This window comes from Hemitrygon akajei, chromosome 3 (assembly GCF_048418815.1).
Source record: "Hemitrygon akajei chromosome 3, sHemAka1.3, whole genome shotgun sequence".
Lineage (NCBI taxonomy): Eukaryota > Metazoa > Chordata > Chondrichthyes > Myliobatiformes > Dasyatidae > Hemitrygon > Hemitrygon akajei.
In genome coordinates, this window is record NC_133126.1 from 117,945,988 (window position 1) to 117,971,901 (window position 25,914).

General features: G+C 43.4%; 1 protein-coding gene across 2 annotated transcripts in view; it reads right to left on the reverse strand.

Moving 5' to 3' along the window:
* Window positions 1-25,914, reverse strand: part of LOC140725330 (glypican-5-like) — a 627,634-nt gene that overhangs the window by 398,021 nt on the left and 203,699 nt on the right. For both annotated transcript variants that reach the window (XM_073040657.1, XM_073040656.1), the window contains exon 4: window positions 19,156-19,289. In XM_073040657.1, the coding sequence (XP_072896758.1) occupies window positions 19,156-19,289 (134 nt within the window). The remainder of the gene's footprint in view (window positions 1-19,155; window positions 19,290-25,914) is intronic.

Genomic DNA, 25,914 nt, shown 5'->3' on the forward strand with positions numbered 1-25,914 from the left:
TACTTGTTTAAGTTTCCTCAGAAAGTGTAATCTCTGCTGGGCCCATTTCACAATCCCAGTGGTGTTCCTGGACCAGGTGAGATTGTCCGAGATCTGCACCCCAAGAAACTTGATGTTTTCCACTCTCTCCACTGTGGAGCCGCTGATGCTGAGGGGTGTGTGCTCAGGCTGAGACCGTCTGAAATCGACGATCATCTCCTTGGTTTTGGTGACATTAAGCATCAAGTTGTTGTCACTGCACCAGTTCTCTAGGTGTTTGACCGCCTCCCTGTACATTGTTTCATCATTAACATTGCAGAGGAGATTCACCGGCAAGTTACCAGGATTGTAGGACTGGGCTCATTTACCTGGAGTAATGGAGGCTGAATGGTGATCTCATCAAGGTATATTAAAGTATAAATAGCATTCATAGTAAGAATATTTTTCCCTAAATGTGGGTATCAGGTAAAAGAGAGTATAGATTTAAGATGAGAGCTAGAAAAGTTAAAGTGTTCTTTTTTTTACACAAAAGCTAGTTAATATCTAGAACCTGTTCTGGAGGAAGTGGGCGTCAGGTATAATCGCTGCACTTAAGGAACAATTAAGCAGGTACATAATAGGCATAGGACAGAATAATACGGACTTAATTCAGGTAAATAGGGTTGTTATAGATGGGCAAAATGGTTGGCATGAACTTGGTGGCCTAAACAGCCCATTTCCATGCAGTATGACTCTATGACTACATTATAGATGTAGTTAACACATTAATAGTGAGCATCTTCAGTGGACTGTTGTTCTCCGTGTGACACCTCACCACATAAAGTAAAGTGTGTCCTCTATTGAGAGGGATGCTACCCATGCGATGATTCCCCCTCCCCCTTCTCCAATGTAGGAAGCCTCCTCCTATTCCCACTATTTTTCCTTAGATGGGGCCCTGTTGGACACTGAGTGAGTTTTGCTATATATTATAGGGAGAGGGGGAGAGAGAGAGAGAGAACAAGGTATGTGAGTGGTTGGACTGAATAATAGCTTTAGAAATGTATTGCTCATTCTTCTCTCTGTCTTTGTGTCTGGGTAAGAAGCAATTTATTCTCTCAATTCTTGGATTTTTGGACTTCAAAGTTTGAAGTATGTTTACATTATACAGCCTTAAGATTCATCTTGAAGGCAGCTACAAAAGAAGAAACCACCCCCCCCCCAAAAAAAACTGACAAACACTAATTCTCGGGGGAGGAAAAAAACTCATTGCGCAAACAATAAATGTAAGCAAATAGCATTTAGGATGAAAGTGAGTCCCCAGACATGAAGCCCAGAGCAGCTGGCGCAGACCCACAGCCTCAGCCTCAATTCAGTGAAGAGCAGAGTAAATGTCACAGAAATGTCACAGTGAGCAGATCCAGCCCAAGCTTCCCCTCTGACCCCAACATCCTTTCTTTTCAATCCATCTAACCAAGCATTTCAATCGGCCTAATATCGGGTCATTCCTCACCCTAAGACCCAGGCCCTGTTGCATTGTCTGCTCTGGGCCTCGACCCCACCACCATGTTCCAGCTCGTACACAACCTTTCTAAATCAGACCGGCACTTAGATCAATCAAATCCTGCTTTTTGTTTAGGTGGATGGGCCCCAAAACCACCTCTCCTATGCTACGACTTTTCTCCACTCTGCCTGACAATTCTCAGGCTCCATCTTGCAGTGATGTCTCCTCAAAGATGCTTTGACCTCACTCTCGCTTCTTGCATCCACACACTTTGACCCTCAACTCAGCTTCATCTTTGCTCAGCTCTTCATTGTTTGTGCTGATCGTTTACCACGATATTTTTCCACAGAAAAAGCGTTATTAATAAAGTATTTAGTTGTATTTCTTGCTTTAAAAACCTCCAGCAAGTTGTTGCTCAACCTCAGCAGTGCCATCTTAAATTGGAAGTTCTTGACCCTGGAGAGCTGCAGAGTCAGAGTCACAGAATACACGTTTGAGACTGATCGATATTTAAATTATTAGAATTAACGGAGTGTGGAGAGAGCACAAGAAAGTAACGTGAGGCCAGGGTAGTATTAGCCATGATCTTACTGAATGGCAATGCAGGCCTGAAGGTCAATATTTGATGCTGTTCCATGTCACAAAATGTTGTGTGTATGTTTACACTGATGGAGGAGAAACCACCTGCTGCCAGGCTTGTGAATCTCCAGTTCTTCTGTTCCCAATCCCCCTCCAACCCTCCCACACTCGGTGCACAATTCCACCCTCCTGGCATAAAACTCAATGACAAAGATGCTCTGATCCCTCTGAGCACAGCTCTCTTCCTATCCTCTAAGCCACTTGCTTCTCCACGTCGGCACAGTGTGTTTTGCTGTCTGGTTGCCATGGGGAGTGTGCATTTAAGGACTGATGCCCTTCTTGCATTACTACATAGCCATGTGTAAACATCTGCACTACGATGAATGTGGTCCCACCAGGAACTGTGCAGATTCCATTTTGGGACCCTACAGCATATTTTGGCCAATTCGCAATTGTTTGCTGAGGACACAAATGGATGTTAATTTGATATAGCACACTAAAATGTCCAGGAAATCAAAGTTCTTACCATATGACTGTTGTAACATAACTGTGGTGCAACACCAACAACTTATCATTCAATGTCAGCAAGACCAAGGAGATGATTATTGACCACAGGAGAAGCAAACCAGAGGATCAGAGATGGAGAGGATCAGTAAGCTTTAAATTCCTCAGTGTTATCATTTCAGAGGATGTGTCCTGGGTCCAGCGTGCAAGTCCCATTACAATGAAAGCACAGCAGCACCTCTTCTTTCTTGAAGCTTGGAGAGATTTGGCACATTATCTAAATCTTTGATCATCTTCTATTGATACGGGGCAGAGAGTATATTGACTGGTTGTATTGTGGCCTGGTGTGGAAACACCAGTACCTTTGAACAGAAAAGCCCAAAAGTAGTGGATATAGTCCAGTTCACCATGAGTAAAGCCCTCCCCACCAAGGAAGACATCTACATGGAGCACTGCCGCAGGAAAACAGCATCCATCATCAAGGACCTCCACTATCCAGGCCATGCTCTCTTCTAGCTGCTGCCTGCCATCAGGAACAAAGTACAGGAGCCTCAAGACTCACACCAACAAGTTCAGGAACAGTTATTACCCCTCAACCATCAGGCTCTTGAACCAGAGGGGATAATTTCACTCACCCCATGACTTCTCTCACAACCTATGGACTCACTTTCAAAGACTCTTCACCTCATGTTCTTAATATTCATTGTTTTATCATTATTTTTTTCTCTTCTCGTATTTGCAGTTTGTTGTCTATTGTGCACTGTTTGTCCGTCCTGACGGGTGCAGTATTTAATCGATTCTATTGTGTTTCTTGTATTTGCTGTGGATGCCCACAAAACGTTAATCTCAGGGTTATATATGATGATGTGTATGTATTTTGATAACAAATTTACTTTGGACATTAAATTCTGGCCCAAATGGAAGCTCAAGCTTCTTTCCCAACACCTTGGAAGTCATGAAAATTTTGAGATGCTCCCAATAGTATTGTCTCATCAACACGGTGTCTTCAAATTCATCAAAAAGCCATGGATCTCTCACTGAAAGTTTTCTCACGCAATTGCAGTGTCAACGAGAACATGTGTATAAATCACAGAGTATTAAACATAGCTGACTTATTACATGTATCGTTGACAGTTCACTTGGCAGGGAAGATAGAGACACAGTTTAGTGGGTTGGCACAGTTTAGTGGGTTGTCCTCAATTGCTTGCTTGCTTTGGGCAATGTTCCCTCAATACTACTTTGCTAAATCCTTGGGATCAAAGCTTCCATAAATCTCCTTGCAGGTTCTAATTAGCCACAAATGTACAGCTAATCCATAATGCTGCCTTAGTTGTCCTTAGGTAAAGCATGTGAATAGTGTGATGCAAGTTAGTAGGGCAGTATGCAGTAACAGGCTAAAAGTTTACATGGGTCATGTACAATATTAGTTGTTGCATACAGGTTCTAGGCATTTTCCCAAACTCTTGTCCTACATTGTCACCAAGAAATTTTCTCTAGCTCTTTGTTCTGATGAGAGAACTCTGAAAACAGTATTCAAAGTTACAACTAATGTACAGATACACAGTGGAATACAGTAGCTATTGAGCTTCTCAGGGCCTGGGAATAACTGCATCAATGTTCAAAGTAAAATTTATTATCAGAGTTCATACATGGTCACCACATGCAACCCTGAGATTCTTTTTCTGCGGGCATACTTTGCAAGTCTATAGATCAGTAAACAAACTATGCAAACGCAAATATAAATAGCAGTCAATATTGAGAGCATGAAACAAAAAGATGAAGTATCCTTAAAGTGAGACCATCAGTTGTGGGAACACAGACATAGAATGACTGTAGTTGGAGTGTTGTGAAATAGAATAAGCCTGATGGCGGGGGAAGGGGAGGTAGCAACTGTTCTTGAACCTGCTGGTGCAAGTCCTGAGGCTCTCATACCTTCTCCTTGACGGCAGCAGTGAGAAAAGAGCATGGCCTGAATGGTGAGCATCTTTGAAGATGGATGCTGCTTTTGTATGACAGCATTTGGTGTAGATGTACTCAATGGCTGGGAGGGCTTTACCCATGATGTACTGGGCCGAATCCAGTACCTTTTGTAGGATTTTGCATTAGTGTTCCCATACCAGGCCGTAATGCAGCCAGTCAGCACTTTCCACCTCACACCTATATACACTTGCCCAGGTTTCTGATGACATGCCAAACCCCCACAGACTCCAGAGGAGTCTTTGCAATTACATTTATATGATATATCCAGGGCAGGTCCTCTGAGATGGTAACATCCAGGAATTTAACGTCATTAACACTCTCCACCTCCGATCCTCTGTTGAGTACTAGCTCATGGACCTCTGGTTTCCCTCTCCTGAAGTCTACAATCAGCTCCTTGGTCTTATTGAATGAGAGGTTATTATTATGACACCGCTCAGCCAGATTTTCAACCTCCCTCCAGTATGCTGTTTCATCACCACCTTTGACATGGTCCACAACAGTTTAAGCCACTGGAATATGTAGTCCTACACAAAATAACCATGCCCTAGATTCTTTTTTAATTAACTCATAGGAATGAGTCAGAGCAAAACAGTTTACCAAACATTTCTGATGGAGATCCATTAGGCTACATAAATCTTGAAAGCGCACATTGGGCAGGAAACTACAATAAGGTTCAGCGTGAGGCACTCATTTGTCACATCTCCATTCTGCCGAGGAAGCAATGGTATTGTAGCAGGACTTAGGCAATTTGGAAGAATGGACAAAGAAGTGGCAGATGGAATACAGTGTAGGGAAATGTATGATAATGCATTTTGTTAAAAGGAATTACAGTGCAGACTATTATCTAAATGGGGAGAAGGTTCAAACATCAGAGGTGCAGAGGGATTTAGGAGCCCTCGTGCAAGACTCTCAGAAGGTTAATTTACAGGTTGAGTCTGTGGTACAGAAGGAAAATGCAATGCTGGCATTTATTTCAAGGGGAAAATAATATAAAAGCCAGGAGATAATGCTGAGGCTTTATAAGACACTGGTCAGGTCACACTTAGAGTATTGTCAACAGTTTTGGGCCCCATATCTCAGAAAGGATGTCTTGTCATTGGAGAGTCCAGAGGAAGTTCACAAGGATTGGACAGATAACAGAAATTTGCAGATATTGGGGAATGAGTGGAAGAATGAACTTGTTTGGAAAGATCCATAGAACATTACAGCACAGTACAGGCCCTTCAGCCCTCCATGTTGTGCCGACCCATATAATCCTTTAAAAAAGTACTAAACCCACACTACCCCATAACCCTCCATTTTTCTTTCATCCATGTGCCTGTCCAAGAGGCTCTTAAATACCCCTAATGTTTTAGCCTCCACCACCATCCCTGGCAAGTCATTCCAGGCACTCACAACCCTCTGTGTAAAAAACTTACCCCTGATGTCTCCCCTAAACTTCCCTCCCTTAATTTTGTACACGCCCTCTGGTGTTTGCTATTGGTGCCCTGGGAAACAGGTACTGACTATCCACCCTATCTATGCCTCTCATAATCTTGTAGACCTCTATCAAGTCCCCTCTCATTCTTCTACGCTCCAAAGAGAAAAGTCCCAGCTCTGCTAACCTTGCTTCATATGACTTGTTCTCCAAACCAGGCAACATCCTGGTAAATCTCCTCTGCACCCTCTCCATAACTTCCACATCCTTCCTATAATGAGGTGACCAGAACTGAACACAATGTTCTAAGTGCGATCTCACCAGAGATTTGTAGAGTTGCAACATGACCTCTCTACTCTTGAACTCAATCCCCCTGTTAATGAAGCCTAGCATCCCATAGGCTTTCTTAACTACCCTATCAACCTGCGCAACGACCTTGAGGGATGTATGGATTTGAACCCCAAGGTCCCTTTGTTCATCCACACTCTTAAGTAACTGACCATTAATCCTGTACTCAGTCTTCTGGATTGTCCTTCCAAAATGCATCACCTCACACTTGTCCGGATTGAACTCCATCTGCCATTTTTCTGCCCAACTCTGCAGCCTGTCTATATCCTCTTGTAACCTTTGACAACCTACAGCTCCATCCACAACTCCTCCAATCTTCGAGTCATCCACAAACTTACTCACCCATCCTTCCGCCTCTACATCCAGGTCATTTATAAAAATCACAAAAAGCAAGACAAGACAGATCCCTGTGGCACTCGACAAGTCACCAACCTCCAGGCAGAATACTTTCCTTCCACAACTACCCTCTGCTTTCTTTCTTTAAGCCAATTTTTTATCCAAACAGCCAAGGTTCCACTCATCCCATGCTTCATGACTTTCTGGATGAGTCTCTCATGAGGGACCTTGTCAAATGCTTTGCTAAAGTCCATGTAGACCACATCCACTGCCCTACCCTCATCAATTTCTTTAGTTACCTCTTCAAAAAACTCTATCAGGCTCGTGAGGCACGATCTTCCCTTCACAAAGCCATGTTGACTATCCACAAGTAGACTGTATTTCTCCAAATGCTCGTAGATCCTATCCTTAAGAATCCTTTCCAATAGTTTGCAGACCACCAACGTAAGACACACCGGTCTATAGTTCCTGGGTTTCTCCCTGTTAGCTTTTTTAAACAAGGGAACTACATTTGCTATTCTCCAGTCCTCCGGCACTTCCCCTGTAGCCAAAGAGGATTCAAAGATCATACCTAATGCTCCTGCAATCTCTTCTCTCAATTCCCACAGCAACCTGGGGTGTATCTGATGCAACATCAATAACTCTAGGAGACTGGAAGTGAACGATAGGCTTTTATTAACAGCGAAAAGGGAGCACAACCATGTTGAAGACTGAGGGAGGAGCAGTGCCCCAATTGCCTTTATACAGGGGTCTGTGGGAGGAGCCACAGGAGCAGTCAGCAGAGGGGCGTGTCCAGACAGGTATACATCGTTTACCACAGTATCATATCCGGCCCTGGGGATTTATCAATCTTAATGTTTTTAAGAAGATCCAGCACTTCTTCTTCCTTAATCTCCACATTGTCTAGCACACAGGCCCGCTCTACTTTGACCTCATCCTGATCAAGATCCTTTTCACTTGTGAATACTGAAGCAAAGTACTCATTTAGGACCTCCCCAACCTCCTCAGCTTTCAGCCACATGTTGCCCTCTTTATCCTTTAGCGGTCCCACCTTCGTTCTCATCATCCTCTTATTCTTCACATACGCATAGAACGCCTTGGGGTTCTCCTTAGTCCTACATGCCAAGGCCTTCTCATGCCCCCTTCAAGCTCTCCTAAGTCCTTTCTTTAGCTCATTCCTGGCTACCCTATATTTCTCATAAGCCCCTCCTACTTCCTGCTTCTTATATCTAACATATGCTTCCATTTCCCTCTTGACGAGTTGCCTCACATGTTTCGTCAGCCACGGTTCCCTTTTCCTACCATTTTTTCCTTGCTTCAGTGGGACAAACCTATCCTGAACCCAGCTCACGTGGTCCCTAAACTTCCCCTTTGAACATCTGTTTCCAATTTACTCTCGCTAGTTCCTGCCTCATCCATTCAAAGTTAGCCCTTCCCCAGTTAAGCACTTTGCCATTTCATCTGACTTTATCCCTTTCCATAGCTATGCTGAAGCTAAGGGAGTTGTGGTCACTCTCACCAAAATTCAGATTCAGATTCAGTTTATTGTCATTTAGAAACCACAAATGCAATGCAGTTAAAAAATGAGACAACATTCTTCCAGAATGTTATCACAAAAGCACATGACAAAACAGACTACACCAGAAAATCCACATAACGTTTGGCAATTCCCAATCTAGAGTCTGGAGAGGCTGCTGCATATTAATATCGCACGACCATCTTAGCGCATTCCCCGGAAAGGAGCTCCAAATCCACCAGACAAACAAGACCAAAAACTAAAGCTACAAGACCTGCACAAAACCACATAGTTACAACATATAGTTACAGCAGTGCAAACAATAGCATAATTGATTTTTAAAAAAAGCAGACCATGGGCACAGTAAAAATTGTCCAAAGATGTTAAAAGACCATAAGTTCAAAAGGAACCACCACACAGTTTCCACAAGTCCTCAGGGTCCTGATAGACTCGTCATCCTACGCAGGCAGCAGAAGGGAATACCCCCGCTATGGACCTCCATGGTGCCGCCCGACTCAGCCTCGCAGACGCAGCACACAATGAAAGCTCCGTCGAACCCAGTCTCGCAGACACAGCACACAATGAAAGCTCCGTCGAACCCAGTCTCGCAGACACAGCACACAATGAAAGCTCCGTCGAACCCAGTCTCGCAGACACAGCACACAATGAAAGCTCCGTCGAACCCAGTCTCGCAGACACAGCACACAATGAAAGCTCCATCGAACCCAGTCTCGCAGACACAGCACACACCGAAAGCGACCTGACTGCAACGGACTCCGAGTCTGTCGAACCTCTGAGCCGACGACCATCCCCTCCGGCACAGCTTCTCCGAAAACCATCCTCTGCCGAGCGTATTAAGACGGCCCTGCCAACGGCCACCGGCAACGTGACCCCGAGGACTGGGGACCTGTTCTTCCCAGCAAAGACCCGGACCTCACAGCAGCAGCAGCAACGATGAAGGTCTTCCTGGAGATTTCCCGATGTTCCTCCATGCTCCCACATCCGTTTTTCATCCGATTATGATTGCACACAACACCCCGCTTCACAAATAACAGATAATCCGCTCCGGAGTGGCCGCTGCAAGCTGCGTTGCAACGCCATCTTGGAAATGCTCCCCCACCAAGAGGTCTGTCACCTGACCAGGTTCGTTACCCAGAACTAGATCCAATATAGCCTCCTCCTCTCATCGGCTGGTCCACATACTGTGTCAGGAATCCTTCTTGAACACACCTGACACATTCAGCCCCATCTTTCCCCCTTGCACTCAGGAAGTGCCAATCAATATGAGGGAAGTTGAAATCACCCATAACTACTACCCTGTATTTCCTGCACCATTCTAAAATCTGCCTGATTATCTGCTCCTCAGTGTCCCGAGGGCTATTTGGGGGCCTATAGACTACTCCCAGCACAGTGATTGATCCCTTCCTATTTCTGACTTCCACCCAGACTGACTCCGTGGACACTCCTTCTGCAGCATCCTCCCTTTCTATAGCCATGATACTATCCCTGACCAGCAATGCCACTCCCCACCCCCCTTTTCTACCTCCCATCCTATTCCTTTTAAAACACCTGAACACCGGGACCTGCATCATCGAATCCTGCACTTCCTCCAACCAAGTTTCAGTAATGGACACAACATCGTAGTTCCACGTACTAATCCATGCTCTAAGTTCATCCTCCTTGTTCCTAATACTCCTAGCATTGAAATAGACATATTTCAACCCCTTGAACTGGCTACAATTATGTTCTGTCCCCTGCCTGTCCTTCCTCATCAATTCAGAACTCTTAGCATCATGCCCTTGTCCTTCTACCTTAATCCCTGCACTCACATTCTGATTCCCACACCCCTGCCAAACTAGTTTAAACCCTCCCCAACAGCTCTATTAAACCTGCCCGCCAGGATATTGGTCCCCCTGGGATTCAAGTGCAACCCGTCCTTTTTGTACAGGTCACACCCACCCCAAAAGAGGTCCCAATGATCCAGAAATCTGAATCCCTGCCCCCTGCTCCAATCCCTCAGCCACGCATTTATCCTCTACCTCATTCTATTCCTATTCTCACTGTCACGTGGCACAGGCAGTAATCCCGAGATCACTACCTTTGAGGTCCTGCTTTTCAACTTCCTTCCTAACTCCCTGTAGTCTTCTTTCAGGACCTCTTCCCTTTTCCTACCTATGTCATTGGTCCCAATATGTACCACGACCGCTGGCTGTTCTCCCTCCCACCCCAGGATATCTTGGACGCAATCAGAAACATCCCGGACCCTGGCACCTGCGAGGCAAACTACCATCCGAGTTTCTCTCCTGCGTCCACAGAATCGCCTGTCTGAACCCCTGACTGTAGAGTCCCCTATCACTACTGCCGTCCTCTTCCTTTCCCTACCCTTCTGAGCCACAGGGCCAGACTGTGCCAGAGGCACGGCCACTGACGCTTCCCCCAGGTAGACTGTCCCCCCCCCCACCAGTACTCAAACAGGAGTACTTATTGTCAAGGGGTACAGCCACTGGGGTACTCTCTAGTACCTGACTCTTCCCCTTCCCCCTCCTGATATAACCCACTTGTCTGTCTCCCATGGCCCCGGTGTGACCACCTGCCTGTAACTCCTCACTATCACCTCCTCACTCTCCCTGACCAGACGAAGGTCATCGAGCTGCAGCTCCAGTTCCCTAACATGGTCCCTTAGGAGTTGCATCTCGATGCACCGGGTGCAGATGTGGCCATCCGGGATGCCGGGAGACTCCAGGACCTCCCACATCTGACACTGACCACAGAAAACTGGCCTCACACACATACTACCTCCTTTTGCAATCAACAACTGCCTCGCCTCGTCCTGTTACCGCTGAAGCCCGTTGAGCCAAAGCCCTTTTACTCTGCTGCCTCTCACTCCACTGCCCGCTCCCAATGCTGCCCGCTGGATATGGTGGCCTTCTTTTTAAACTGTTCACGCTCAATTGGCCGACGTCACGCACCTGCGCAGTCTGGCCTCTCTCTTCCCCCGAGAACTCAAAATGTCTTCCCGCTGGAAATCCTTAGGTACTCTCACGCTGCCTTCTTGTTCTGAATCCAAGTAGCAATGGGCTGAATGGCCTTCTTTTGAATTGTAAAACTTCAAATGTGACCTCACAAGTACAGCCTTCCCTCTATCAAGAAGACCGAAAAGAGCTGATGGCTGAGAAAGATGGCATCCATCATTAGCGACCTCCACCATCTGGGCCACGCTCTCTTCTCAATGCTGCCATCAGACAGGAGTAGAGGTGCCTGAGGACCAATACTTCAGGATTGGGATACATCTCTCTTAACTTGCACTAATGTTATGTTTACTTCTATTCAGTCAATTAAATTATGTATAATTTATGTCAATTTAAACTTACTTCACATATGTTTGAAATGTTGTACTGCTACTGCGAAAAAAGCTCTTTTTCATGTAACACACACAAAATGCTGGTGGAACGCAGCAGGCCAGGCAGCATCTATAGGGAGAAGTGCTGTCGACGTTTCGGGCCGAGACCCTTCGTCAGGACTAAGAGTTTCATCTCATTTTCATGTGATTTCTACACTGGGTATTATGTACATCATAATAAACTTCAACTCAATCTTGAAGCATTCACCAAAAATAAAAAATTAAACATAAATTGCTGTATACCCAACTTTTACAAGAATGAACAAAATCAGAACAAAGAAAAGCACAAAAATTGCCGTGCAGTGGTCATATTGTTGCTACATTGAGGTAGTGATTAGGGATGTATAGCTTGGCTTAAGTGCCAAATAGTTGAAGGGAAGTAGCTGTTCTTGAACTTTTTAATGTGAGAGTTCAGGCTGTGATACATAACTCATTGCCCAACATTTTTTTTAAAAACACAGACCATAATTTGTCCCAAGTACCCAAAAGTAGTCAGTATTTTGAGCAAATGGAAGGAAAATTAAGGAAAGGAATGAAAGAAAAGCAACTGGCATTGAAGAAGTTAACAGCAGAGAACTGAGAATCACAACATTACTGAGTGTGCAGTGTAATAAATAACAACTCTATATCGCTGCAAATCAGCCCTTCAGAAATGACATAATTGGGCTGCAGGATTACAAAGAAGTGTAATTAGTCACTTCTTATGGTTAAATGAGAAGCTAAAGGCAGAATTTATGTGGCCAATTTTCTGACTTGTTTGCTGCCAGCAAGTAAACTTTGCCCAGCACAAAGCTTGCCAAATCAGCCTTATAGCTTAGAAGGCATTAACACCAATATGAATATAACACACTCATGGGATCCTTTTAATCTCCATTTTAATGGAGGCATGAGCTGAGTGAAAATGAATGGGCCAAAGCCTTTGCTAACAGGTACCTGTGAATCATGGACCAGATGTGATGTAAAGGTTCCAAAGCATTGTTTCAAGAACTATAGAGGAATTCTCCCTGGCAGGAGAGGAATGGGGGGGAGAGCAAGTACTTCTCACTTAACCTTTATCTGTGATTGAACACCAGCAGGAGCAAGTTAAATGGCCATTTACTTGCTTGTTTATTGGATCATTGAACTGTTTCATTGACCTGAATTACACAGTGATTTCACATTAAATGAGGAAAAACAGATCCTCTGGCAATGAGGCCTTGCCTTTTAAAGTGCTCCAAACCATTCTTCATCTTCTGGAAGTATGGGGTTTCATTTTCTGGGGAGCCACAACTTCTGGCAGCACTGGGTGGACTTGGCCCAGGGAGTGTTGTTTGGGGGCGGGGTTTGGAGGCAGGTTTGGTAGGCCACAGAAAGTGCAGCTACTGGGATGGGGTGTGGGTGTTGGGAAGAGGAGGGAGCTTGTACTGAAGCATAGTTGGCACTCAGGACCAGTGTTGGAGTTTGGGAAGGGTACCATTTGAGAGAGGTTAAGATTTAACCACTGGGGGTTGGCTGTAGGTGAGTGAGTGGAGAGGGAAACAATTGGAGATGGGAAGGGAGAAGAGAGTGGGTGGGCAGGTATAGCTGGACTGTGGAGTGTGTTGATATGGAGGACTGTGGAGCTGGGTGCAGACGAGGTGGGGAAAGGGGGAAGTGGAGAGAAATGGATAAAGGGGGAGGGAGGGAGGGGAAAATAGTATATGCACATACGTGTGCAAGCATAGAAAATGCGTGTCTGTGCAGGAAAGGGACCTGAAAGTGTGCGAAAAAGTGCAAATATTGATGCAAGTGCAGGAAGGAGCATGGAAGGGTGAGTGGAAAACAGAGAAAAATGTCCCGGCAGCAAACCCTGGTCTTCATTCACATTATATCTCCTTCCCATGACTTTAACCCCCTTCAAGTCCACATAGAAACCAGGGTGAAACCTCTGCCCCAGGTTAAAATAAAGTCACAAATATGAAGCTTCTGTTTTACACAGCAATGAAAGCAGGTCACCTGTTACTCTGAAGAAATGCCCAAGAGAAATGTGCCCCAGGGGCTACATCCACAAACAAAATATACATTTGATCTAATTGTGAATTTCAATCTATTGTAACATCCTAATTTTCCCTATTACTTTGAAGGTACTGTGGAAGTGCTCCAAATGTGTTTTCCTCTGTCTCTCAAGCTACCGGTACTTCATTTTTACATTTGTGCTTTGGCCCTTGTACAGTAAAATCAAGATTCAGCTCACTCATATTGCCTTTTCCCTTCCCTTGAAGTGTTACCCAGCTTAAGATGCTGACTGCAGTGTAGAACTTCACAGGATGGAACTAACACCTGCCCTGTTGGCTATTTTTCACAGTTTAATAGGACAGATTATGAAATCTTCACAGTGAAAGTAAACTGGGTACTGAACATGACAACATCATCCTAAGATATCTGGACAAACTTTACAAACACGAGGAAATCTGCAGATGCTGGAAATTCAAACAACACACACAAAATGCTGGTGGAACACAGCAGGCCAGGCAGCATCTATAGGGAGAAGTGGTGTCGATGTTTCGGGCCGAGACTCTTCGTCAGGACTAACTGAAAGGAAAGATAGTAAGAGATTTGAAAGTAGTGGGGGGAGGGGGAAATGCCAAATGATAGGAGAAGATCGGAGGGGGTGGGATGAAGCTAAGAGCTGGAAAGGTGATTGGCGAAAGTGATACAGAGCTGGAGAAGAGAAAGGATCATGGGATGGGAGGCCTCAGGAGAAAAAAAGGGGGGGTGAGCACCAGAGGGAGATGGAGAACAGGCAAACAACTAAATATGTCAGGGATGGGGTAAGAAGGGGAGGAGGGGCATTAACGGAAGTTAGAGAAGTCAATGTTCATGCCATCAGGTTGGAGGCTACCCAGCCGGTATATAAGGTGTTGTTCCTCCAATCTGAGTTTAGATTAATAAGACATTTTGACAATAGAGGAGGCCATGAATAGACATATCAGAATGGGAATGGGACGTGAAATTAAAATGTGTGGCCACTGGGAGATCCTGCTTTTTCTGGCCGACCAAGCGTAGGTGTTCAGCGAAACGGTCTCCCAGTCCTTCCAGGTGAGGTGACACTTCACCTGTGAGTCTGCTGCTGTGGTATACTGTGTCCGGTGCTCCCGGTGTGGGCTTTTATATATTGGTGAGACCCAACGCAGACTGGGAGACCGTTTCACTGAACACCTACGCTCGGTCCACCAGAGAAAGCAGGATCTCCCAGTGGCCACACATTTTAATTCCACATCCCATTCCCATTCTGATATGTCTATCCATGGCCTCTTCTATTGTCAAAATGAATCCAAACTCAGGTTGGAGGAACAACACCTTATATACTGGCTGGGTAGCCTCCAACCTGATGGCATGAACATTGACTTCTCTAACTTCCGTTAATGCCCCTCCTTCCCTTCTTACCCCATCCCTGACATATTTAGTTGCTTGCCTGTTCTCCATCTCCCTCTGGTGCTCCCCCCTCCCCTTTTCTTTCTCCTGAAGCCTCCCGTCCCATGATCCTTTCCCTTCTCCAGCTCTGCATCACTTTCGCCAATCACCATTCCAGCCTTAGCTTCATCCCACCCCCTCTGGTCTTCTCCTATCATTTGGCATTTCCTCCTTCGCCCACTACTTTAACATCTCTTACTATCTTTCCTTTCGGGTAGTCCTGATGGAGGGTCTCGGCCTGAAACATCGACAGCGCTTCTCCCTATAGATGCTGCCTGGCCTGCTGTGTTCCACCAGCATTTTGTGTGTGTTGTTGGACAAACTTTGACTTACAATAGTGCAGGATAAATGGTCTGAAATGTTCACTGGTTCTCCTAACACAGATGTTGCCTGAAATGCTGAGCATTTTTGTATTTATTTCAGATTTCCAGCATTTGCAACATGGAGTGGAATTGTTTATAGACCTCCAAACAGTGATGGTGCTGTAGGGGGGCAGCATTAAACAGGAGATTAGAGACATTGTAATTTGGGTCTGTAGTCACCATGGATGAGTTTAATATACATAGAGACAGGTCAATAAGCTTTACCATAATGTCATGGAGGATGAGTTGTTGGAGTGTGCACCAAGAACCAATCAGAAGTTTAGCTCTCCAACGCAAAGAGTGAAGTCTGAGCTTCAAGCTGGGTGAAACAGGGAAGTACAAATACTCACAAATTTCCTACTACTGCGACCTGGACTCACAATCATTCAGTGCTTCACCAGCTCTCAAAGTAACACAGGGCCCCAGAGGCTGTCACTTTGCACAGAAAGGCCTAGGACTGCACTGCAAATCAGTAGAGGTTAGCACCGGGTGAACAGATCATGTTATGAATGAGGTTTGAGCCTTGCAACCAGCAGGCCCAGGCAGCAGCTGACCAGTGAAAGGTGTGAAGTATTATCGCACAGATTTGCATCTCAAGTCCAATACTGTTGTAAAGGGTAAATACAAATAGAACCATTGCAAAATATAAACATTTTCAGCCTATTGTGTCTCTGGTGGCCATTTATCCTTTAACCAAGACTGATGAGAAACTGAACAGCCACTTGTTGGCTCACTGTTGTGATCACGAGCTGCTTCACTGACCCACAATACACAGTGACTGCACGTTAACTGAGTAACTTCATGTTACTGATCCTCCAGTAACAAAGCCTTGCCTTTCAAAGTGCCCCAGTCTATCCTCATTCTTCTGAGAGAATGGGGCTCTAATTTCTGCGGAGCCACGTAGAACATCAACTTCTGTCAGCTTTTAGTGGACCAGTTTGAAAGGGTCAGGGTATCGATGCCCGAGGCAAGGTACGGGCCAGTTCAGTTCACTGCTCGAAGCGGCAGGACGCAATGTTTGGATGGAGAGTTAAGCGCCAGGCCATATTGAAAAGGTCAGGATGTAGAGGCCCGAGGTGAGGTGGGAGCCGGTTCAGATCGCTGCTCCACAAAGTTCCCTCAGCGCTGCACTGAACTATTGGACTTTCTTGTGGACTTCAGTTCAGAAACACTATTTGCTTGCGGTTACTGTCGGCATAATTATTTTCTCATTGCACATTGGGCGTTGGACGGTCTTTTTTATATGGGTTCCTTTTTATTGGCATTATGTGGTTTTTATTCTCTGAGTGTTATTGAGTGTTAGACAGTCTTCTTTACATATTTTCTTTTTTTGAGTGTCTGTTTCGTGGCTGCCTGTTAGGAGACAATTCTCAAGGTTGTATAATGCATACATACTTTGATAAAAAATGTACTTTGAACTCCTAGAGGTCTTGGGGGTGCAAGGAGGGAGGGAATGAATCAAAATCAGCAATCAGGAACAGTATTGGAATCTGTGAATGGCAACATTTGGGAAAGGGTTAGACTCACCATAGGGGAGAGTGGCTGGTTGGCTGTTGGTGAGAAGGGGGATAGTTGGGGGACAAGGAAGGGAAAGGAGAGGAAGGCAAGCTCAGAGAACATCGTCAGATTTTGAAATCTGCAGAGATGGTTGACTGAAGACTAAGGTGGGAGAAATGTTTAAAGCGATACTAGTTGAAAATATATTTGGAGTTCTCTCAGTGTCTTCAGCCAGTATTTCTTCCTCAAACACCAGAGCTAAAGAAATGGTAGTGCACAGGGGTAGAGTGATGCAATAATGCTGGAAGGATGGTCCCAGTGAAAAGAAATCTAGAATGCTCAGGAGAAAAGACAGACTCAAATTATACCAGGAAGGGAAAGGGCATAAATTAACACACAACTAATTATGGCCCAGATTGTAAAATATAGCTTTAAGTTAAGGGTTGACACTGTGGTGGAGCAAATTGTGTTGTCGTCTCACAGCACCAGCAAGCTGGGATTGATCTGACCTCTGGTGCCGTCTTGGTGGAGTTTGCACATTATCTCAGTGTCCATGTAGGTTTTCTCCCATTTTTCAAAGATATATTAGTAGGAAAAATGGTAACTGTAATGTCTAGATTGATGGCAGGACAATCTGGGAGGAGTTAAGCAGCTAAAATAAACTATAGGGAAGTAAGTGGAGAAATAGGACTGATAGGAATGCTCTGTGAGCTAGCACAGATACAATGGGCTGAATGGCTCCTTTTCTATATCACAAGGTTGTGTGATAAGTATGATATACAACCAAAAAGCCATTGCAAAATTAATGCAATGATGCTAAAGTGTCATCAGAATGTGTGAACAAAATTTTTGTGTGAGTACACAAAATTAGAATATTGAAAAAAAATTAAAGGAAATGTAAAATCAGACAATTAAAAAAACTTCTATAAGTAGATAAAAAGAGAAAGATTATTGAAGACAAATGCTCACTAAAGTTGGAAACTGGACAATGTATGATGGGAAAAATCATGGTAGAAAAACTGAACATATTTTCCTTTTTAGGGAATCAAGAACTAGAGGATACAGGTTTAATATGGGAGGGGAGAGATTTAATTAGAATCAGAGGAGTAGCTTTTTCACCTAGAGGATAGTCTGTATATGAGGTGATCTGCCAGAGGGACTGGTTAAGGCAGGTATATAAACTACATTTAAAGGCTACTTGGACAAGTACGTGGATAGAAAAGGGATATCAGAATCAGATTTAATATCACCTGCTTTTATCGTGAAATTTGTTAACTTTGCAGCACTAGTACAATGCAATACATGATAAGTATAGAAAATAAATGAATTACAGTGTGTATTTTAAATAGTTAAATTTTAAAAATAATGCAAAAACAGAGAAAAAAAGTTTTAAAAAGTGAAGTAGTGTTTATGTGTTCATTGGGATATGGGCCAAACACTGACAAATAGGACTAGCTTAGATGGGCATCTTTGTGAACCAGTCTTGCTGAAGGGTCTCGGCCCGAAACATCAACTGTTTACTGTTTTCCATAGATGCTGCCTAGCCCGCTGAGTTCCTCCAGCATTGTGTGTGTGTGTGTGTGTGTGTTACAGAAAAAGAGGGAGTTCAATTTCTAGGTGCCAAGAGGCAATTAAAGGGTGTGAGGAAAGAGTGGGAAAATAATACTGCAAAAGAGTATCAGGCACAACAGACCAAATGGTGGAATAACTCGATGGGTCAATAGCCTACTCATTCTCCTTCATTTCTTTATTCGATATCTCACCATGGGTGAGATATTTTCCTGTACAAGCTTCAGATATAATGGCACTACAGTTAAGGAACAGTGCTTGGCTGGTGCTGTCTACCATTACTGGTATTTGAGGTGAAAGTCTCTTAGGGCTTCTCATCCATGCTTGCCTTAGCTGATGCTCAATGTCAGTGAACAGGCAACTTTACAGAGAGGGACACAGCAGCAGATCAAGATCAGAAACACTTAATTGCCCTCCTTTCAGCCCTATATCAATGAGGTAATTATAGACTACAATTTCATTTGGAAATAGCAAGTTTCCCACAGACAGAATTAATTTCAGCATATCACAGTTCTACATAGATACTATTACACCAAGACACTACCGTATGAGATCTCTGGCTAAAACCATGATTCCCAGTTTGCCTTCAGTCGTGTTCTGGGATAAGGATTCATATGATACAAAGACAGGTTAGATTGGATATCAGACACCAAACGTTGCCTAACACCATGAATGATGATCAGCTCTTTATCTGTCTAAGGAAAGCAAAGAACGTTCTGCATTAACCAGAGAATACTACTGGCAATTTGTCAGTACCTTCTTCTGTGGGTCAGGTTGGCGAATTGAGTGGCTGGCTGCGGTTTGAAGCTCACCATGGCTGGTGTCTGTACGGTGCTTACCAGCATTGTTGCTATTGGTCGCTCCTGGGGTTGGCCACAAACCTTACTCACCTGCAATACAAAAATACACATCAGTGCAAAGACTAATATCAGTGCAAGTGTAACAAGGTGCAGAATGGTTGCAGAACTGTAGATGAAGTTAACATCATTTTTTACTCTTAATGTAAATATTTCCAAATATCATTTCATTCCGGCTGCTGAGAACCTAAGGGAGCTTTCAGTGATGGGTAATGCCTAACACGAAATGCCAAAGGGAGTTAACTCAGAACATCTAGATAAATCCCTCAAGTCTATACATTCAACTACATATTGTATGTACTCTTAGCATCTTTCTGACTTTCACAAAATTAAATATACTTCAGTGCTTATGCAGAAATTGTACAAAATCCAACATCAGTCATCAACATTCTGGGGAATGCTATTAACAAAAATCACATTGAATCAGCCACATTTGTAAATACTAAGGTTGCAAGAGCTGATCAGAGGATGGGTATCCTTTATTGAGTGGCTCACCTCCAAATACTCTACAAACCACCTACATGGCACGTAACAGTAGTGTGATCCAGTACTCTCCACGTCCTAGACATGTGCAGCTCCAATACTACACAAGAAGCCTGACACTATCCACAACAAAGCAGTCTGTTTATTTGTAAATCCCATTATCAATGCTGAACATTCATTCCCTCACCACTGATGCTTTGTGGCTACAATATGTATCTGTTAAAAAGTACATTGCAGTTACTTAACCTGTTACTTCAACACAACTTTCCAAACCCATGACGTTTGCAGCCGAGAGCAACAACAGAATCAGATAACACAACTTGCAAGCCTCCTTCAAAGTCACACACAATTCTGGATATAACTCAATAATGTAAAAATTGACAAAAATCCACTTAAGACATGAGAACAGATAGCCAAAAATTTAGTTTAGTTTAAGGAGTGCCTAGGTAATGCGGTGGAATAATTACAAGAATTCCAAGACTCCGACCCTTGGCTGTTGTAAACATTGTTATCGATGGTACAATGATTAAATTAAGGATTTTCAAATAGTGAACAGAACATATATAGCTATCTTGCAGGGTTGTGAAACTAGAGAAGGCTGCAGAGATATAAAAGGGGCAAGTTCAAGGGGGATTTGAAAACTAGGATAAAATCTTAACATGGCTTGTGGGATCCAAAGTAAATTTGGCATTATACGGCAGGGATGTAATTGGAACTGTGCTTGGTAAGTCTGAAGACTTCAGCTTTATGGAGAACAGAAGGACAAAAAGTAGTTCAGGGTACTTCTAGATGCAACAAAGACCCTGCTTGGCTGTCAGATGAAGTGAATTGCAGATGGGCACAGTCCTGGAAACAGAAGGTCCAAAGGATGGCAAGGACACCAGATTGGAAACTCATCAGCAATTATGACCTTCAATGGTTGGGTATATCCCCAGACGGCTGCCAGGAACAGTTTGAGAGTTTCTGTTTCAGGAATGGAGTTTGCACTAGGATTCAAAGTCAACTGGTTACATTTTCCATTATGAAAGTGGTACACTGGCCTTGATAGCAGGAGAATCTGAGTGAAAAAGCTAATGGATCTCACTGTGATGATACAGGGCCTTGGTGAGACCACACCTGGAACAGTGTACATCATTTCAGTATCCTTACTGTAAAAAGGATATAATTGCCAGAGAAGAAGTGTGGTAAAGTATCATGGACTTGTTTCTACAATGGCGGACCTGTCCCAAGGAAAGATGAGATTGAGTATACCTCTATTCCCTAGGTGGAAGAATGAGAGGTGATTCAATACTTTATCCAGAGAGCCCAATAGAGAAGATGCATCAAAGATGGATTCTCTAGCTAAAACTAGAAGGCACAATCTCAAAGTGTGTGAAAAGGGGAATAGGTTAAAATGAGGAGAAATTTCTTCACTCAGAGGGTGGCAAATTGATGGAATTCTCAATCCTGGAGGCTCAATTATTGATTGCATGATAATAATGTTGGAGATAGATCAGCTATGATCTTATTGAATAGCAAATGAATTAGTCCTGCTCGTTTCTTCTCATTAAGTTCTAACTACTTAGCTGAAAGAGATTCTTGCTTCTCACTACTACATATGAGACAGTCTTAAAACTTCAACCAAGCAAAGACAAAGATTCTGATGCTGTTCAAAGTTTAATGCTGTCAGCATACAGATAGGGGTGCAAGAATAGATTCTCTAGTCATCATCATCAGAGAGATGAGAATAGTTGCAGGGAAGTGCAGTTCCATATATGGAGGTAAAATTAGAGAGCTTTTGAAAGGAACATGATGGTTAACTGTATAAAAAGTTGTATAGTTGATCATAGGGAATGAAGAAAGGATTTGGTCAGTCACTTAGAATGGTTGTCTTTAGAATTGGTTTAGTGCAGTGACAGGCTGGAACCCAAATGAACAGATTTAAACAAAATATTCCAATAAAGAAGGGAACATAAATCAAGCACATTTCATTTCCAAACAAACTTGGAGATGGTGTCATTTTTTGAAAGGACAGAGAGGGATAAGCAGCTGTCTTTTGGGGGAAGTCACTATTATTATTTCTGTCATTATCCATAGGGATATGCAATTAGTTTTACAAATTATTCACAGGCACAATTCCATGCTAAGCTGCAGAGGTCAGCTTCACACGGAAGTCGTTAATTCTGCCAGACAGTGAGTGCTCCCAGGCAGTGAACATAAAATCCTTGCAGCAGACTGTTCCCAAAGCTAAATCTGACCAAAGCATCACTGTCAAGACTAGAATACCCAATCCAAAAGTTGCAATGCCCAAGGTCTATCTACAATGTTCAGACAAAGAGCATTGCATCAAAATAGCCATTTATTGGATATTTATTGGTATAACAGTAAAATAAAAAAGGACATTCTATAGATGCTAGAAATCCAAAACAACACACAACAAATGCTAAAGGAACTCAGCAGGTCAGGCAGCATCCATGGAAATGAACAAATGATTGACATTTCTGGCTGAGACCCTTCTTCAGGTCTGTAAAGGCAGGGGGAAGATGCCAGAATGAAATTGTATGTGGGGGGGGGGGGGTGGACAAGGATAGCTAGAAGGTGATAGGTGGTCAGATGAGTGGGAAAGGTAAAGGATTGAAGAAGGAGGAATCTGATAGGAGAGGTGAAAGGACCATGGGAGAAAGGAAAAGAGGAGGGAACGCAGGTGGAGGTGGTAGGCAAGTGAGGAGAGTTAAGAGGCTAGAGTGGGAAAAAGAAAATGGAAGAGGGAGATAAATTATTTTTTTACAAGAAAAAAGAATCGATATCCATGCAATCAAGTAGGACGCTACCCTGACGGAGTATATCATGTTGCTCCTCCACCCTAAGGTTGACCTTATTGTGGCACAAGAGGAGGCCATGGACCAACAAGTTGGAATAGGAATCAGAACCAGAATTAAAATATTTGGTCACCAGGAAATTCTGCTTTTGGCAGATAGCACAAAGGTACTTGATGAAGCGGTCCCCCAATTTATGACAGGTCTCACCAATATAGAGGAGACTACATTGGGAGCACCGGACGCAATAGATGACCCCAGCAGATTCAAGGACATAGCTGCATTTTAACCAATTGCAATCCAAGCTGAAGGTCATGCTTAATGGACAAGAACTATTATAGGAGAAGCTCTTCATTCCCAGTGATCAAGCAGGTCCAGCTTATAGACTAGAGTGCTGCAGGTTTATATGATCGACTGCACCCAAGTCAGCAGATTGCAAAATAGAACAAAATTCAGCTCAATACCTTGATGCTAAGCTTAGAGAAATGGAAAAAAATAGAAACTCTAGGCAGGTCATGAAGCAACTGACTTGCTGACCTTGGGTTCTGTTGAGTAATCAAATTGAAAAGCATGGATGTTCTTTTAAAACAAATTTGGTTCTGACTGCCTATTTATCATAGGGCCTGCCAACTGTAATAAAGATGTGCTGGGAAATTATATTGGTCATGAGGCAAAATGGAAGATTTTAGATGCCTCTGCTAGCATCTAAATTAAAGAACTCAAGACCCCACTCTTAATCTTCAAACTCAACTCGTAAGCACAAACATCCCTTTTAACTGCCCTCCCTGGGCAATTATTTGTATGTTTGCTCTGTTCAAGTAATACTTAATGTCTTGTATTCTGATTTTTAGAAGGTTGTTGTAGTCAGCTACATAATGATGATATGTCCGACAGGGAGGTACGGATGTAGATATTACCAGGGAATCATCTACAGTTTGCATGTCAGACAGAAAATAAAATTACCTCCTGTTGGCCAGCTGCCTATTTCTGACTGACAACACATATTAAGAAGGCTCCCTTTGAATAACACAAAGGCTTTTCAGCACTCAACACTAAATTTATCTGCAAAACAGGTGTATCAATGTGATAATATTTAGCTTAGATCGATAGCGCATGAAATGAGGAGTGGAATGCTTGCTGGTTGGCACACCTTATGTCACTTATTTACAGTTTTGTTATTTTATGCTTTATATTACCATACTCCTTTATAACATGGAAAGCAGCCATTTCAGCCCATCAAATTAATACCAGCTCACAGTGCTATCCCATCCCCAGATTCTACCACTCACCTAGGCACTAGGGGAAATTGGCAATGGCCATTTAACCTTCCAACTCACATATCTTTGGGATTAGGAAGGAAACTGAAGTACCTAGAGAAAGCCCATACAGTCATAGGGAGAACACACAAACTCCATATAGACAACACCAACACCAACTAGCTACGCCACTGAAGCAATGCTTGCACATCATATGGCACAAATATGTAGCATTGCTCAAGCTTTAATTTACCATTTTTAAGACTTCACCACAAACTACTGGTTGAGTCGTATGGTTTTATATTTCTACATTAAGGATGTTCTGCATCACTTGAGAAACTTATAAAGTTCCTACTCATCTCACTGCCTCAGAAACACCACTTACATAATCAAGGACCTCTTCTACCCCAGTCATTCTCTCCTCTCCCCAATCAGGCAGATGACGAAAAAAGCTTGAGAATATGTAATACCAGCTCTAGGCCAGCTTCTATCATGTTGTTAGAAGACTCTGAAGAAGCTGTAACACTAGATTCTGCATTTTTTATCCTTTAATAAGCTTATGTATGAAATTACCTGTCTAGATGGAACACAAACAAAAGCTTTTCACTGTATCTCAGTATATATGCAATAACAAGCAAATTATATCAGCTGAACATTAAAATTAGCTCACCAGAAATTGGTATAATATTATAAACCAGAAGTTTATACTGAATGCAGTTTGACCGTCCTATCCCCTAAAGGAGCTGTGAAGAGTATTTGCACAACTTTATCGCAGCATCATAAACCATGGTGACGAGATCCCTGTGAACATGGATTGGAAAGATGGACAAAGCAGTGGTTTCTGAATGTGATCCAAATCAGCCCATAAGACACAGGAGCAGCATGAGGCCATTCAGCCCATCAAATCTGCTCTGCCATTCTATCATGGTTGATCCTGGATTCCAATCAACCCCATACACCTACCTTTTAACCATATCCTTTGATGCCCTGAACGATCAGGAAACAATCAACTATATGCACGGACTTGGCCTGCACTACAGTCTGTGGCACAGTATTCCACAGTTTTACTACTCTCTGACTAAAAAAATTCTTCCCTCCTTCTGTTCTAAAGGGTCATCCCTCAGTTTTGAGGCTGTGCCCTGTAGTTCTGGATACCCCCACCAGATAAAACATCCTCTCCACATCCACCCTATCTAGTCCTTTCAACTTTCGGTAGGTTTCCAAGAGATACCCCGCATTCCTCCTCATATGTTAACCCCTTCATTCCCAGAATCATCCTTGTGAACCTCTTCTGGATTCTCCCCTGACAACACATCCTTTCTGAGATATGGTACCCAAAACTGTTGACAATATTTCAAGTGTGGTCTGACTAATAGGCATCTGTTAGTCTCAAGAGACCATGGATTTGTGCCTTGGAAAGTTTCCAGGGCACAGGCCTGGGCAGGGTTATATGGGAGACCGGCAGTTGCCCATGCTGCAAGTCTCCCCTCTCCATGCCACTGATGTTGTCCAAGGGAAGGGCAAGAGCCGATACAGCTTGGTACCAGAGTTATTGCAGAGCAATGTGTGGTTAAGTGCCTTGCTCAAGGACACAACACACCGCCTTAACTGAGGCTCGAACTAACTACCTTCAGATCACTAGACCAACGCCTTAACCACTTGACTAGTGTCTTATAAAAGCTCAGCATTATCTCTTTGTTTTTATATTCTATTCCCCTTGAAATAAATGCCAACATTGCATTTGCCTTCTTTACCACAGACTCAACCTGTAAATTAACCTTCTGGGAGTCTTGCATGAGGACTCCTCAGAGCCTCTGCACCTCTAATGTTTGAACCTTCTCACCATCTAGATAAGAGTCCACACTATTATTCCTTTTACCAAAATGCATTATCATACATTTCCCAACACTATATTCCATCTGCCACTTCTTTGCCTATTCTTCCAATTTAAGTCCTGCTGCAATCGCATTGCCTCCTCAGCACTACCTACCCCTCTATCTATGTTCGTATTATTCACAAACTTTGCTACAAACCCATCAATTCCATTATCTAAATCACTGACAAACAATGTGAAAAGTAGTGGTTCCAATACTGATCCCTGAGGAACACCACTAGTCACTGGCA